This window comes from Pteronotus mesoamericanus, unplaced genomic scaffold (genome assembly GCF_021234165.1).
Source record: "Pteronotus mesoamericanus isolate MK-2021 breed Mesoamerican mustached bat unplaced genomic scaffold, CSHL_Meso_final contig_101, whole genome shotgun sequence".
Taxonomy (NCBI): Eukaryota; Metazoa; Chordata; class Mammalia; order Chiroptera; family Mormoopidae; genus Pteronotus; species Pteronotus mesoamericanus.
The window spans coordinates 25,604,740-25,620,961 of NW_026555001.1; the positions used below are offsets into that span (position 1 = coordinate 25,604,740).

General features: G+C 55.9%; 1 protein-coding gene across 5 annotated transcripts in view; it reads right to left on the reverse strand.

Moving 5' to 3' along the window:
* LPIN1 (lipin 1) overlaps window positions 1-16,222 on the reverse strand; it is a 101,278-nt gene that overhangs the window by 43,186 nt on the left and 41,870 nt on the right. For all 5 annotated transcript variants that reach the window (XM_054569569.1, XM_054569559.1, XM_054569590.1 and 2 more), the window contains 3 exons: window positions 4,924-5,124; window positions 4,124-4,219; window positions 590-897 (listed from right to left, as the gene is read on the reverse strand). In XM_054569569.1, the coding sequence (XP_054425544.1) occupies window positions 590-897; window positions 4,124-4,219; window positions 4,924-5,124 (605 nt within the window). The remainder of the gene's footprint in view (window positions 1-589; window positions 898-4,123; window positions 4,220-4,923; window positions 5,125-16,222) is intronic.

Here is a 16,222-nt window from a genome sequence, read left to right on the forward strand (position 1 = left end):
AAAGCCTGGTACATAGTTGGTGCTCCAACAAGAATAAGGAGGCTCTGAAACAATGGCTGCGTGCACCTTTCATGAGTCAAGGGTCAGTCTGCTCTGCTTCTGCTGCTCGGCTCCGTCCTGGGGAGCAGGAGGGAGCAGCCACGGACATCGGGCACCGCCAACCATCTCTCAGTTATAAGCTACATCAAATCTCTGCTACCTGCCCTGACTGTTTGGCTCAGGGGGTCGGAGCGTCGTCCCGTAAACAAGAAGGTCGCAAGTTCGATTTCCAGTCCGGGCACATGCCTGGGGTACAGATTCGGTCCCTGATTGGAGCGCGTAGGAAGAGACAACTACTCAATGTTTCTCTCACACACTGATGCTTCTCTCCCTCTCTTTCACCCTCTCCTCCTCCCTCTCTAAAAAATAAACACATATTTTTTAATAAATATCTTTGTTACTTAAAGACTGGGTCCACAGGATTCCAAGATTCGGCCTAAAATGCATTAACAGAAGAATAAGGAAATCTGGGGGGGAAAGCATAAGAATCACCTTGAAAAACGTCATCGCCCGGCTCTCACGCGGGCCCGGCCTTTGACTTGCCACTCACCCCGTGCTGCCCGGCGGGTCGGCCTCCTCATCGGAGCTCATCTCTATGGGGAACATGTCTTCGTCTTCCGATGTGTTCGTGTTGTCGTCCCTCTTCAGACTGTCCAGCTGGGACTTTCTCCTCCTCTTTCTTCTCTTCTTCACTGAAGAGCCACCAGAAGGGGCCTCACTGGGTGCCAAGGCCGGGGCTGGCGAGCCGGCGTCCAGGCCTCTGGCGCGGTCGACGGAGCTCCTTCTCAGCTGGCTCTCCATCCGCGCGGCCCCCTCTGACAGGATCGGGGAGGTGGCCAGGTGCATGGGGATCACCTCCTGCGGGACAGAAGATACTTTTAAAGAACAGTCTCCTTCGTTTGGGCTTAGGGGCAGGTCGTGCCAAAGGCCAGTGCTCACGTGAGAGCCCCGCACGGCCCTGGGACCGCCACGCAGGGCCGCGGGGAGGGACGCCACAGTGACCTGGACAGGAGACCACGAGGCGAGCAATTAACTCACCGAACGCCACTGTGTGCTGAGTCTGCCGGTTCATAATTACAACAAGGGGAGGTCATTATCAGTGATTGCAAGACACCCAAATTCAACGTTGTCTGAACAAGCCAGAGTAGAGAGGAAAACTGGGCTTTGAGCCACTGCATCTCCCTGGGAACTAGACTCCGTTCTGCATTGTCGTGGGGGGGGTGTGTGTGTGTGTGTGTGTGTGTGTGTGTGTGTATGAGTGTGTATCTTTAATATGCGCTGAATTAAGATCTCAATAATGACTTTTAGGAGAGCACACGACAGCCCCCGGGCTGCCTCCAGCACCCGCGCCTGCAGGGCCGCCCGGACGCCCCCTTTCACTCACCCGTTCTTAAAAACTAAAGGAGGGGTTGTGGGGGATAAGGGCCCTCAATGGGTATGGGGAAAATATTATAAAAAATATGTCAATAAAAATTATTTTTTTAAGAAAAGAAAAAAATACACAGCCTGTGAATCCAAGAACTGACTGATGATTCACCGTATTTTAAAAACTATCGGAATCACTTTGTTAATGATTCCTTTATTATGAGACACCTGGTAACCAGAAGTGCAAAACACATGTGAACGAGAGGATGCTGCAGAAGAAACATGCTGCTGACAGTGGAAAGTGGCTGAGAGACCAGCACGTGTGGAACAGACATAAAGCCTACATCTGAGAGGCTCAGCAGCGGCCGGAAGGGACGGGGCGGCCGCGGCATCCACGGCTCCGCTGGACCGAAGGAAGACGGAGCGGGGAGCGCGCTGGCGCTGGGCCAGGAGCAGGAAGGAGGGAGGTCCCCGCCTGAAAAGGGAAGGGGTGGAGCCCCGCAGCTGAGGGGAGACAGCAGCCTGCCGCGGTCCGGTGAGGGAGGGCACAGGCTCCCCAGGTTCCGGTGAGGGACGGCGCAGGCTCCCCGGGTTCCAGCAGCGTCTTGGGGGCAGAAAGGGTCATCTGATAGGACAGAGCATCCCCTGGCCTCTTGACCCCGGCCACCCCCTGGCACCCTGCAAGGCCAGCCCCACAGGCCCTCACCCAAAATGTTTCCCCAGCCCTTACAACATAACATCTGTTGAAAGCCAAGGGGAAAGAGAAGTTAAAAGGGCAAGCATGTGTTTGAGGTGGAGAGTTTCGGTGAAAGCACCATTAGGAACTAATACATAATTTCACAGCCTTCCTTTGAACGGCGGGGGGGGGGGGGGGGCGGGGAGGTAAAGAGCAGGCAGGCAGGGGCCCCTGACAGCCCCGGGGCAGTTACAGAAGACAGGAGGCGCAGGGCAAGGACGCGGGTGCTCCGTGCCACACGCGGGTGCTCCGGGCCACACGCGGGTGCTCCGTGCCACACCCGTGGGCAGGCCAAAAGGACACAGGGTGGGAGACGGCTCGGCCCTGACGCTGGGCCTAGGGAAGTGTGCCGTGAGCCCAGAGCCACTCCTCTTTAACCAGGCTACCTTCCCTTAAAGGAATCAGTTCCAGCAGATTTCCCTGAGGAGTCACGGCCTCAGCTCACATATTCTCAGTGGGTGAAACAGTGAGAACAGCGGTTTATCCAGAAGAAAACAGGGATAAATCTTCATGACCTTGGACTTGGCAAGGGATTCTTAGATACGATACCAAAAGCACAAGCGACAAAAAAAAAACTAGGTAAATTGGACTACCTCAAAATTAAAAACTTTGTGCTTCAAAGGACACCATCAAGAAAGTGAAAAGACAGCGGACTTAACGGACGACAATATTTACATGTCAAATATATTATAAGGGGCTTGTATCTAGAATATAAAATGAATTCTTACAATCCAGTAATAAAAACACAGCCCAATCAAGAAATGAGCAAAGGATCTGAATAGACATTTCTCCAAAGAAGAGAGATAAATGGCCAATAAGCACTTGAAAAGATGCTCAACATCATTAGTCACCAGGGAGATGCAAATCAAAACCACAGTAAGACACCACTTCCCCCGCCCTGGGACGGCTGCAATCACAAAGTCAGACGGCCAGTACCCAGTACCGGTGGAAAAGCAGACAACAGGGAACTCTTACGCGCCGCTGATGCAAACATAAGTGGCGTGGCAGCTCTGGGGAGCAGCCCAGCAGTTCCTCAACTGTTACACACAGAGCGGCCCTCTGACCCAGCAATTCCGCTCCCAGGTGCTCGCCCGCGAGGAAGGAAAACATACGCCCGTGTGAAAACTTGCAACCAAATGTTCACAGCAGCATTATTCACAACGGCCAAAAGGTGGAAGCAACCCCGGTGCCCATCCCCACGGGAAGGGATCGACAAAGCGTGGTGTATCGACACAACGGGCCGCCGTCCACGTACGAGGGACCTAAGTGCCGACACGTGCTGGAACGTGGATGCCCTTGTGCTGGAACACGGCTGACGCTGAAAGCGCTATCATAAATGAGAGCAGACGGGCAAGAAGGAAAAGGTGCTACCGAAGCCCATCCGTATGAAGGCTCAGAAGAGGGCAGTCTACTGAGACATAAAGTGGATTAGCGGTTGCTTAGGACTCAGCGGGGTCAGCTTGGGGGTGAGGATGGGGAGATGACAACTACAGGGAACAACAGCTTCTCCTTGAGGTGATGAACATGATCTAAAATTCACTGCGGTACCAAGTGCACACAACTGTGAAAACACTAAAAACCACTGAACCGTACACTTGAAATGGACATATTGTACGGTATGAGAATTATCTCCACAACGCTGTTAGAAATTTTAAAATAATAAAAATAAAAGCGATCCGGTCACTTCCTAAACAAAAATTCCAACACCCAGCCCTCCAGCATAACCTGTAAGCATTGGACAAGGGTTCAGGCCAAGGCGATTCGGTCCACCTGTCTCCCTGCAAACAGCAAGCCAACGCAAGCGGCCGGGACTGCAGAGTCTCGTGGGGACCAGCACCCAGCAGCCCACCTGGCTCGATTCCAGCACAGCCCAGTGCCCGCTGTCCCTGCTGCCATCGCCCGCCCACCCTTCCGCTGTCCCCTCGATAAGCACTACGCAGGGCTCGAAGCCAGGAAGTGGCCTGACCCCTCAGGCTTCCTTACCTGATCATTATCAGTCTCTTGAACAAAAAAAGCTTCTCCATTATCTCCCAATTTCATGTGCAAATCCACGGACTCCCCGTTGATTTCTATGTCGACCTGAAAGGAAAACGGGCATCTCTACCACGGGACGCGAACCGCACGGGAGGCCCCGCCCCCACAGACACAGGCACCGGAATCGCATGTGTGCCGCAGACACCTCACGGTTCCCGCTCTCGGGTGGCCAGTCCGGTCCTACCTACGCTGCCCCCCACCCCCCGTGGCCCTGAGCCCAGGCAGGCTGGGGACTGCCTCAGCGAGCAGAGCACAGGGGACTGGCACTGGCCGGCTTCAGAGGCTGGGTCCGGGAAACAAGGCAGTGTCCACCCGGCTCTCTCTCTGTCTCTCCTTCTCGAGACGTTCGCCCTTGTGGCCAGCCACCATGCTGTGAGGATGCCCAGGCCACTGCAGAGGCCAGCAGCCTCAAGGGGTGACCTTGTCAGCCGAGGGCCACCCACCGGCTGTGTGAGCGAGCATGCATTCAGAGGGCTCCCGCCCCCAGCCCCGAGCCCCCCGGCGGAGGTCCCCCACGGCGACAGCAGAGCCGGACAGTCCTGCTGCGCTCGGGCTGGGTTCCTGACCACAGAACGCGGGAGACCAACGCAGCGTGGGCGTATGCCCGTCAGTTCTGGAGTCATTTTCACAGCCAGAGCAACCGGCGCCGTCTGAGTTAACTGTCAGCTCCGTGAATCGCCCTTCCCCGTGGAGAGCTACACATCGGGCCCATGACGGAGGGAAGCCACCCCCAGGCCCCGGGCCCTCACCACTTTCTCTCGGGAGCGCAGGACCCCCATCTTCCCAAAGCGGACGTGGAAGGGCGAGCACTGCAGGCTCCCGTTGGGCTGGCGGACGACGATGATGTCGATGCATCCGGACAAGGTGGCGGGGTTCAAGCCCTTGTAGAGTTCCTTCACGGTGACGAACACCTGGCCCGCCAGCTGCCCGACGTAATTCATGGTTTGGGCCTAGAAGACAGAGCCAAGCGAGACACACAGACAGTTACAAGAATGCGGGGAAGGCCGTCTATCTAGAGCCAGTCCAAAGGAAATCCTCGTTTCAAAACGTGGATTACGCGTTCATCTGGTTCCCTGGTGTGGGCTCCACTCCCACCCCACTGCCCCCTCCCTCCCAGACCACGAGACACCGGCCCCCACCCTGGAGACCCAGGAGACCTCACCCCGTCAGCACTGGGCCCTTCCTCGCTGAGGTCAACGGTCCTTGTTCAGAGCACCCTCACGGCCCCTGCCACCCACACTTGCTCTGCGCCTACGTGCAGGTTCTGCAGACTAAACCTCAAGACCATTGAGCAAAGACTACACGTGATACCTTTCCATGTCCCCCACGTGCCACATCGAGTAGGTACTTAACGAGTTGAAAAAAATGACTGTTTACTTGACAGGAAAAAAAAAATGGTTTTCATTTTGACCACCCACACCCTGGCCCTTGCCCGCCCACATGACTCCCTTCCACACTCCCGGGGACATCTGTACTTGGCCTCAGTGTCTCTGCCCAGCTGGTCAGCGGGAGTCCACTGAACAAAGAGCCAGGGCCTCCAGCCTACCAAGGGCCTGGTGCTGGGGACACCGCGACAAAGAAGACACAGTCCCCATCCACTGAAAGGACTCGCGGGCCTGTGAAGGAGAAAGAAGCAAAACACAGGCCCCTACGGTGGGTGTCAGTGTCATTGCGCGTGTTCCTGTCGCTGAAGTAAACGCAGGGGAGTGAGGGCAGCGGGCTGCGGAGACCGCATGGCAGGCGCTGGCGGCGGGGCCCGGGGGAGGCCGGGCGCTTTCAGGCGCCAGCGGGACGAGGGCCCTGCAGGGGGGCAGGCGTGCAGGAGGACACGGGCTGGGCTGTCCCTGCAGCGGGGAGCGTGCCGGGGAAAGGCAGCGCGTCGAAACAGTGCCAGGAGACACGACATTGCCACACGGCGACAAGAACCCACAGGAGACGCAGGAACCGCACAGTGACCGTTCAGACCGCGATTTAGAAAAAGCTCGGGGCAGGAGCGCAGGGGCAACCGACAAGAAAGGAAGCGGAAGGCAACCGGTGCTGTGCATGGGGGTGCAGAGGAGAAATGACACCAGCCTGAAAGGAGAGTGACAGAAGAAACAGGCGAAGGGACAATGCCAGACACCCAGGCACAGAGCAGCAGGGTCTTGGCTGGCGCTGTGCTCAGGCTCTGTCCACCACGCCGGTGCTGATCCACGGCCCCGCCTCCAGCCCCAGGGCAGGGCCCTGTCACCGGCCCTGCGGGGACTCGGACACCTCAGCCCGGTCCTGGCCGCCAGGCCTCGCCCTGCGACTTGTCTCTGTGCCCACCTCCTCCTCCTCCGCACTCAGCTGCACTGCGCCGCCCCACCCCACCCCGCACCCGCTTTATCCCCCTGACGGGGCTGTGCTCCCCAGTCCCTCTGGCTCTGGGTCCCCTCCTCCCAGCTCTGGCGGCCTTACCCCAGGGCCCTGGTCCCCACCCTCTTCTCCCCTCCTCTCTGCACACGTAGCACTTTGGTGGACTCGCGAGACCATGTAGTTCAAACCTCTGAGAAGGAAGGGTTTGCACAACGTGACTTCCCATCCGTGGACCCCAAGACCTGGCCCTTTCTCCCGGCCCACAGGCCTCAATTCTCCAAGGCGCTGACCTCCCCAGGGGCACATGGGTCACACTGACCCGGCCACCTCAGGTCCCTTACAGTGATTCCAGCAGCCACCACACCCGTCCCTGACCAGCCTCCACTCAGAGTTTGGTCCTGTGACCTTTCTTGCTCTGATGTGTCTACTTTGCCATGTGGTTCTTCTGTCTGTTGGTGAAGCTGGATTCTCCTTGAGGCCAAGGATCAAGCCTTGTCCTTGCAAGTTAAAAAAACAAAAAATACCTTCTGGAAACTTCCCCCCAATCCCTATGACATAAGCAAGAGTGATATTAGCACCCCTGATTTAAAAATGAGGAAACTGAGGCCCCAACATGAGTCTCAGGTGGGTCACATGGCCTGCGTGTACCGGGCAGAAAAGAACGGTGGCTGTAACTCTCATTTAGGACTGGCCAGAGTCAAAAAGCAAGGAACACAACCTACAAAAGAAAGCGCAAGAAAGCCCTCACTTCCCATTTCAGGACTTCAAACAACGGCCTCTGGCGTGGTTCACCCTCCCCGGCATGAGAGGAAACCAGTCACACACGCGGCAAACACGCAAGAGATGCGCACACGCCTGCCACCCTCAGACAAGGACCAGCAGGGCAGCGGTCCAGCTTCCACCGCGAACACAAGTCACATGCCCCCACACACAGAAAACAACCCCGTTTCTAAGCGCGCTTAGTGGTGCAGGTTAACTAACTTCACTGAAAACGGGAGGGGGAACAGTCCCTGAAAAGATGACTATAAAAGGATTCTTTGTAGCCCTGACACTCCTTACAGGGAATCGTTGTATAAAGGAAATCGTCGCCACCGTGTTCCCCCCGGATCTGACCACCGCGTGCTTCCTGAGAGGCAAACCTCTGACAACGCTGCTACACACATGCAGGGCGAGCAGCGTTCCTTCCACACGATCCCTGTCAGGCCCCACCTCCTGGGATTCATTCGCACAATAACCCCGTGGGCATGAGGCCGGTCAGAGAAAACTGAAGGGCAAGCAGAAGGGCAATGCGGCAAACACCCAGCATGACACGTGGGCCCGCGGGCCTGGAATCCGGGGCTTTGGACCCTGCGGCCCCCAGCACCGCTCCCCCACGGCTTCCCCTAACCACCCCCTCATACATGAGCTGTGCTCATCGCTGAAGGACATGCGACCCCCCCCCAGCAGGGATGCCACCCCCCCAGGGCTGCTGCTGCTGCTGACACAGCTCCTGAGAGGACCTCAGGCCCTGCCGACCAACGTGTTTTATTCACGAGAAAGAGAGAGCCCGTAGCTGGATGGGGTGGCTGCGTCTCCGCCTCCCAGCTTCTCCTCTGTAACATGAAGACCTTGGCCTGGACGACCTGGAGGCGCAATTCCAGCTCCGGCCATTCGAACAGCAAGGCTGCGCACCTTAATTCTGAGCGACTTAAAGAGCATCTTTAATAATTTAAACTCAATGTTCCTCTGTTCTCTCGTCCTCAAGAACAAAGCATCCCTCCCTCTCGTTGGGGAGCAAATTCAAGGTTATCGTGCAGGATCTGAGAATTTTAAAGCTGGCAGGATCCTGGCTGAGTTGATGTTCTGACACCCTGGTGTTAAAGAAAGAAGCCCAGAAATGGGAGGTGACTTTGGCAGACCTCCCCAACCCCCCCATCCCCCGACACACACGGAGGCGGGCGGAGCCCAGGCTCGGATTTCCCCTCCTGTGATCTTTGCTTTGTGCGCGCCACAGGAATTGGCCTGAATTCTTTTTCCTACCATAAATAATCAGAAATTGCTTTGACATCTTTACCTACCTCCTCTTTTGCTAATTTATTTGCAAATCTGAAAATACTTCCACTTAGAAGCAGAAAAATCTGTGGACAATTCCTAACAAATGACGGGGTCCTGGTCCCGCCTGGCAACACGCTCCTGTCCTCAGCATCTGCGCCCTGTTGGCTGCCTTCGCTGAGCCCGAGAGTCTGTTAGAAGGGAGAACACCACCACCTCCCCCGCAGGAGGACGGCTGCTACCAGAAAGCAGGAAAAAACGACCACTGGTGAGGACATGGAGGAACTGGGGCCCCCGTGCACTGCTGATGGGACAGCAAAATGGTGCAGCCACTGCGTAACACAGTGCTGCTTGCTTAGAAAGTTAGAAGTAGAGCCACCGTACGATCGAGCAATTCTACTTCCAGGTATATTTCCAAAACAACTGACAGCACGGTCCCAAAGAGATATTTGCCCACCCATGTTCATAGCAGTATTATTCCTGAGAGCCAACAGCTGGAAACAACCTAAGTGCCCATCGATGAAAGAATGGATAAAACCGTGGCATGTGCCCACAATGGACTAATGGACTATCATTCAGCCTTAAAAAGGAAGGAAATTCTGGCACACAGACAATATGCTAAGTGAAACAAGCCAGTTACCAAAAAAACCCCCACAAAACTGTGTGATCTCACGCATACGAGGCAGCTGGAGCAAACGCACAGAACAGGCCGTGGGGAGGGGCGGGGAGTGAGTATGTCGCGGGCACAGAGCTCCTTCCCGCAGCTGAGAGACGGTGTGGAGCTGGGGGCGGCGAAGGTTCCTCAGCGTCACTGTAATCACGTGAAGTGCACTGAACTGTACAGCTAAAAATGGTTGAGATAGTAAACTTCACGTTATGTGTATTTCACCACAATTTAAAAAAATGTAAGGGGATGAGGAAAATACTGATTTAACCAGAACTCATTTCAGGAAGACGAATATTATTTGTTTACAAATGTCTTTGGAAGAAGACCTGGGGCCCGGAGGCACGGGAGAGGGCGGCCCGTCTGGCTGCGGCACGTGCGTGGCGGAGGGGCGCCGGCCAGCGGGGGGCGGGGGGCAGGCGGGCTCCTCTTCCCCCCCCTGCTCCGGGATCCCCTCCCAACACAGGCTGCATAAACACTTCAACTGCACAGGAATAAACCGGCCCGGCGGGGCGCCAGTTCCCCTTTCCACGGCCTTCGGCTCCCTCTGAAGTAAATAAAAGGCTCAAGAAAGCAGAAAGCAGCTCATCTGATTTACTGGAGAAGCCAGACAAACCAGCCCGGACACTCAGGGCCCGCACGGGCAGCGCTGACCTTGGGCCGGCCCGCCGGGGCTTCCCCCAGACACATGACCAGGCCTGAGGGGACTATTTGTTTTGAAGAAGAAAGTATCTTAATGCCTCAAGAGTAACATAAGTAAACCGGTAGAGAACAAAACAAAATTTCCAGTCAGACAGCTCTGAGGCACGTGCCCTTCCCTCACCCCATACCAAATACTTCCAATCGGTTGATTTTAATCTCACAATCCGGCGAGAAAGAGCTGCTTCGCCTGACAGGGCTTCATGGACCGCCTGAAACAGGGTTCCCCAACCCTAGTTCAAATGGTTTCCAAGGAGAGCTGAGCGCACCCCCCAAGCCCTCTGGCCAAACCGGGGTTCCCTCAGCTGTGGCGTGGATTTGCAGAGCGACTCTGAGGTTATGAAACAAGTAAATATATTTTCCTAAGGTGACATTTTCTAGCCTGACCTTCTGGAATCCTACTAATCGTCTGAGGCTCTCCCATCCCACTGGAATACCCCCTGCCCAGACAGTCTTCCCTGCATTAAAAGCTACTGCAGTACCTGCGTCAGACCCACCAGGAACGTAAAAATCCAAAAGCATATTTCCACCCGGGATTCTGTTTACCGCTTTAATAAGAAATAGCGTGTTCAACTTGAAAAGAGTCAACTATCAAAACTAAACATGAGAATTTGAAATATTTTAGGCCAAAATATATCAGATATAGCACCTTAACCGTCAGTTCAGGAATCAGTTCCGCCCACCGAGCAGACGAGCAGGTGAAGTGATTTCCAGTCTCTTCCTAGTTCTCTCCACTGTCGCCTGGTGGAAGGCGTGTGATGAAGGAAGCAACTGTTTCTCCATTTTACTGTCGTGGGTTTGGGCCTTGGAGCGAGTCGGGGACGCGGTGCAACGCCCGGCAGGTCCCACGCTGCTCCTCCTCCCGCTGCTCCTCCTGCTCGGCGAGGCTGCAGACCAGGGGCTGGGAGGGGGGCGCCTCACCTCAGCCAAGGTCAAAGCCCCGCGCAGAGCCCTCCGTGAGGACCACTCTCGGCATCGCCATTGTCATCAGATCCTGCCGCCTCTGCTTCTTGTTCTTCTTTCTTCTCTCGGAGGCTCGGGTGCCCAGCAAGACCTCTGCGACCCCTCCTTCATGTGCACTTCCTGTTGCCTCTCCGGTCTTCCCTCCCCTGCTGTCTGGCCGCCTCCTCGGCCCTCGGCTCAGTTCGTCACCTCGCCTCCCGTCCAGGGCAGCGGCTTAACTGACACATGAGGGCTGCCATTTGTCCAGTGCAGAGATCTGTCCCCGAAGCTGGTCTGCTCTCCTGAGGACAGTATGGCTTCTGGGTACCCAGCCCCACACACGCCACACTTCTTTAACTATTTCCATGCTTCCTTTGACAGACTCCTCCAACATTTGGAAGACAGGAATCTTTTTTTATTTCTTTTTTTTTTTGTCTGTTAAACTGGGTACCTCTGGAATGATTGGGTTAAATCTATTAGGTGACTGTCTTCCAAAAGTAAAAGTGCAGCACACTGGAAAAATGTATTTTTACTGGTATGACAAACAATAGGTATATTTTTATTGATTTACAAAAAAAAATAATAGTAGTAACTACCTACCCGTTTTGCTCCAAAGTGAATTTTCTAAAAATCAGGTGCCTATACTTGTGCATTAGCAGTTCTGGGACCAAGAATTAACCAATCAGACGCAGCCTCATTATACAACATGATCTATGAGATGCAACTCTATGATACGAGGACATTCGCACCGGACAGCCACTATTGTGCTGGCTGTTGTCATTTTCGTATTTGACAACCTAAGGAAAAGAGGCCAGTGCCCCTGACTAAACAGGCACTAGCATGTTTTAAAAGTTCTTGCGGCGCACAGGTTGCAAGTCCCTGGTTTAGAACACGTTTCGGTCGGTGCAACGGGAACAGAGGTCCTCGAAGCTGCCTCCATCCTCTTCTCAGCACATACACACACGCACGCCAGCGCCGCGTGCCCAGTCCTGGCGACCCTGGCGGAGCGGGAGGGGGCGCGCAGGCGGGAGGTCAGGACTCTGCGCGGCGCGGCGGCCCCGCCTCGGCAGGACGCGGGCGGCCTCTCGCGCTTTGGCGAGGAATGGGCGGGCGCCGCAGGAGCGGGGAAGCTACGAGAAGCAGGCGGGGCAGCCCTCCGAAAGCAAGCGCCCACCGCCCCCGCCCTCGGCTGGGCCACAGCCCCCATAGGGGCTGCCCTTTGACTCATCTCTGAAAGGACACCCTGAAGGAGAGGCTCCCAGGCTGCAAAAGGACGCAAATCCTTCCGCCTGGAGGGTGGCGACCGCGGTCTGCCGGCCGCACCGCCCCTGAGCCCCACGCCTATCCCGATCAGCTCTCGGGGGCAGCAGGAGCAGCCCCGACGTCCATGCCTCTGACCTGGAGCACAGCCAGCGGCTCCCGGACAGTCACTGCGGGCGACGCCGATCAAACGCTGGTTATGAGAAAGACTTCAGTGGGCGTGGGAAACCCCCCCACTGAAGGGATAAGAGGCTGAACTACCCACTACCCACTACCCTGTGAACTGTGGGGCTCTACCAGCTCTGGAGGGAAAGGAGCTCGCAAAGCCGTCAGACCTAAGCCCAGCCTATGCGCCAAACCCTTGTCACCTCACTGCCCGAAGCAGCCCGCCCTGCTCGGCCGACGCCACCAGCTGTGTCACCCACTGGGGACGAGGAGCCAGGGCACCACGTTTGCGTGGCGTTCGATCAGAGCAGCAGGACCAGGAAGGGGCCGCTAGTCCGCCCCGTTCTCCCGGGCACCATGCTGCCCACCCCGCAATTTCACTGGATAAAACTGGGATCGATGGGTGAGGCCCAGTTAAAGAAAAACCCCTCGTGTGGCTTGAGCAGAACCGATGGCCGTCACCTGGACCTAAGTGACAAATGACATCCGGCACTTGTCTACAAGTATCCAGCACTGTACCAGTGGGCACGGACTGTAATGAAGTCAGCGTTACTAAGTGGCTGTTCCAGACGGGGAGGGGGGGGGTCACGACAGGACATCTGAGACCAAGTGTCCGCACAGGGTCTAAGCCACCTCTTGGCAAAGAGGTTACGGAGGGAGTTCAGGGACGGGATGGGGATCTAAGCTTACGCCCCTCTGACCTGATGATAACAGCACCAGAAATCAAGTCTTCCACCCAAGCAAGAGCCCAGGGGGCTGGGGGTGGGGAGACAGTCGCACGGGGTCTCGTTGGTGAGGGGAGACGGAGGAAAGGAGTAAAGGTGTGCAGATACCAAGGTGCACCCCCCACCCCCGAAGTAGTCAGGCAAGTCTGGGTACGAGGGGAAAGTGCTAGAATTTCAAAATTAGAAGAAATTAATGGGAAGTGTTTTCTCCATTAAAACTGGCAAAGACACTGCCCCACACAAAATTCACTGCAAACACTGTTTAAATTCCAGGCTCATGAAGTGTCTTTTGCCAACAGACAAAAGCCGTGGCATATAAAGGATAAGAGTCTGAGAAGCAGGAACCACACAAAATTTGGGGTCAGAAGGCCTGGAGGAGCCACATGCTAACCACACACCCTCTCTCTGAAGCCTCACTCGGTCCCGGCTCTGATGAGGTCAGTCCAGAGCACTCACATCCTTGTCAGCCATCCCAGTTCCTCAGGGACCCTGAGAAGGTAAATTCAAAGACGCTCCCTCCCAGCTCCCTCCCAGCAAGGACGAAGGTCAAACACCCTCCCTGGTTCAGTCCGCAGCTGAAGAGTCTTTGTTCCTCACAGCTGTCCTCAAAATGATTAATCAGTTCCTGGAGAGAGCTCTGCTGCTAATCCCCTGCTGCGCTCCAGAAAAGACACATTCCAGGTGGCTCTTCTGCGCTCACCAACACCTGCGCTCACCAACACCTGCCGAGCCTGGGTCTAAGGCACATCCAGGGAGCTTCTGGGTTGGAAAAGCAACCCCACGTCTGCTCTGCTCGCTTGCTTGCGGCCAGACGGCCAGCAGGATTTCACACCTGGGTGCGGAACCAGCCGCTGCACCTGTGGTCATCAGACATGGGTGGGTCTGTCATGGCCCAGCCTGCTGGCCACTTTGGTTAAATGGCACATCAGAGAGACTGTGAACGACCCACTGAGCTTACGAACACCACCGGGCAGAGGGAAGCGCAGCAGTGAACCAGAACACCGCAGACCTTTCAATCCCCTGTCCATTTTCCCACACCATCAAGGTCCGTGCGCTGTCCAGACGGTGGTGATAATGAGTTAAAAGTGTTTACAGTTTATCGCAATGACACAGGGGCTATCATTTTCCCGCTTTGCAGAGAACACTGAGCTGTAGGTTCTGGGACGTGCTCAGGGTCCCCAAGCAGGGAAGAGGTGGAGGCAGCACTCCGATGTAGGGACGTCTGCATCCAGTAGTGACAAACCTCCCGTGTGACTTCACCGTCCAAGCTATGCACGTGCGCCGGCACACACGGACTCCGAGTCACGCAATGCAGGAGCGCAGAACACGTGCTGCATGAAAGTAGATTTACTTCTCCAACGGTAAGGCCAGAATGATCCACTGCGGTGCATTCTGACTGTTATTTCCTTCTCCTAAGCTGGTATCAGGTTTGGAAACTGGTCGGCTTGCGGGTACGTCTGTGCGTGCCAGTGGGTCGGGAGCAGCGGCCGGCCTCCCGCTCTGCCGCGCCCCCTCTCTGCCGCCCCAGGGCGGCACACGCAGAGGGGCAGGTGTTTGAGTCCCGCCCACAGTGGAGGCCGAGCCCCGCCACCAGCTCTCAGAGTGCGGAGAAGGCCCCAGGCCACGTGCAGCACTAAAAGGGGCCTCGCTCCTTTGTGTCAATGAGGAAAACGGGCAAAATGATTTTACTAGCAAAGTCTAAATACTCGTGGTTAGAATCTCCGCTCCTCCTTTTCATCCTCATCTACCCCGTGTGTCTGAACGCTGCCCCTGAGACAGCGGAGCACCTAGCTAAGGTCCACCCCGCCTGCACACCTCCATCCCTCCCCTGACGCAGCCGGGGCAGAGTGCCGCCCTGCGCCTGCCTGGCTGAGCGCCTGGCTCCGGGCAAGACCGATTCCTGCCCTCCATCCAGAAACTGAAAGTCCTACACCTTAGCTGGCTCGGTGATGGAACAGCTGAATACCCATGTCCGTCTATAGCCCTTCCGAAGACTGAAGAATTTGTGTGGGAGGGTGAGCACCCCTCACAAGGGGCAGTGAAAGGCTTTGGCTTTTAGTCAGGACCGTTCTTCTTCAAGGGCAGGACAAAACCGGCCGCCCCGGGGGTCTCCCCACAGGCCCTTGAAGCCCAGGCATATCCCCTGCTTCATCCCCGTGGGTGTCCGTGGGCTCTAGCCCCCTCGGAAGGCGCTGGCAGCCCCCCAGCCCAGCTGCATAGGTTTGGGGGGGCTACATGGGCCACCCCAGCTGCTTTCCAGTCACTTTCCAGTCTGTGTCTCCAGGCCGGGGGCCCACGTCCGAGCCCAATCAACGCAGGGTAGAACGTGAGCGCTGCAGTGTGCCTGGGGCTGGCCCAGACCAGTCACCTGAGAGGTTATCAAGTACATGCTGGTTTCCATCCAGAGCATTAAAAAAAAAAAAAAAAAAGACAATTTCTAAGAAATCCCCCAAATGATGTAATGCCTAATAAGACATGCATGAAAATGAAACTGGCTTACAATGTATCTACCTCTTGTGATGTATGTTAGTGGCAAAGAGGAAGTCTTTTTTCAGAGCATTGTGGGTATTTATCAGCTAGTCAGGATGATAAATTACATGTACGTGACAACATGGGGAAGTATGACTTAAATGCAGCACAATGCAGGGGACAGACCAGCAGACGGAAAGTCAAGACACCCGGTCCCATCCCTACACCTGGCAGCACACCTGTGGGCAAGCCACTTCCCTCCCGGCCACCTCTGGGCAGCAGGAGTCCCTTAGATCCACCACTAGTCCCCCCACTGAGTTCAGCCAGTTCTGTACGAGGTGCGTACAGAAGCTTGTATAAGAAGCTGCAGAAGAGCAAAGCCATCAATACCCTTCGGGATGCAGGGCCCAAAATAGGAAAATTCACTAGAAAAGCTTTAGGTGCTTTTAGAAAGCCTGCAAGTCAGACTAACACTTCCTGACAAAAGTGATCAAGCGGCAAAAACAGCTGGCCCTAGAGTCTCCTTGCCAATCAAGCCAGTTGGTCGGTCGGATAAATCCAGAGTCCTGCTCCTCCCAACTCAGCACCCCCGCCAGGAGCAGCAGACAGCCCCTGGCGGTCCTGCAAGAAGAGGGGCAGGCGGGAGGCATCACCTGCAGAAGTGGGTCGAGGAAGCGGGCACCCAGAACAACCGGACTCGCGGGGAGTAGACAGGGCAGGCAGAGCACCCCAGGCTGACGCTAATGTGTACGACCG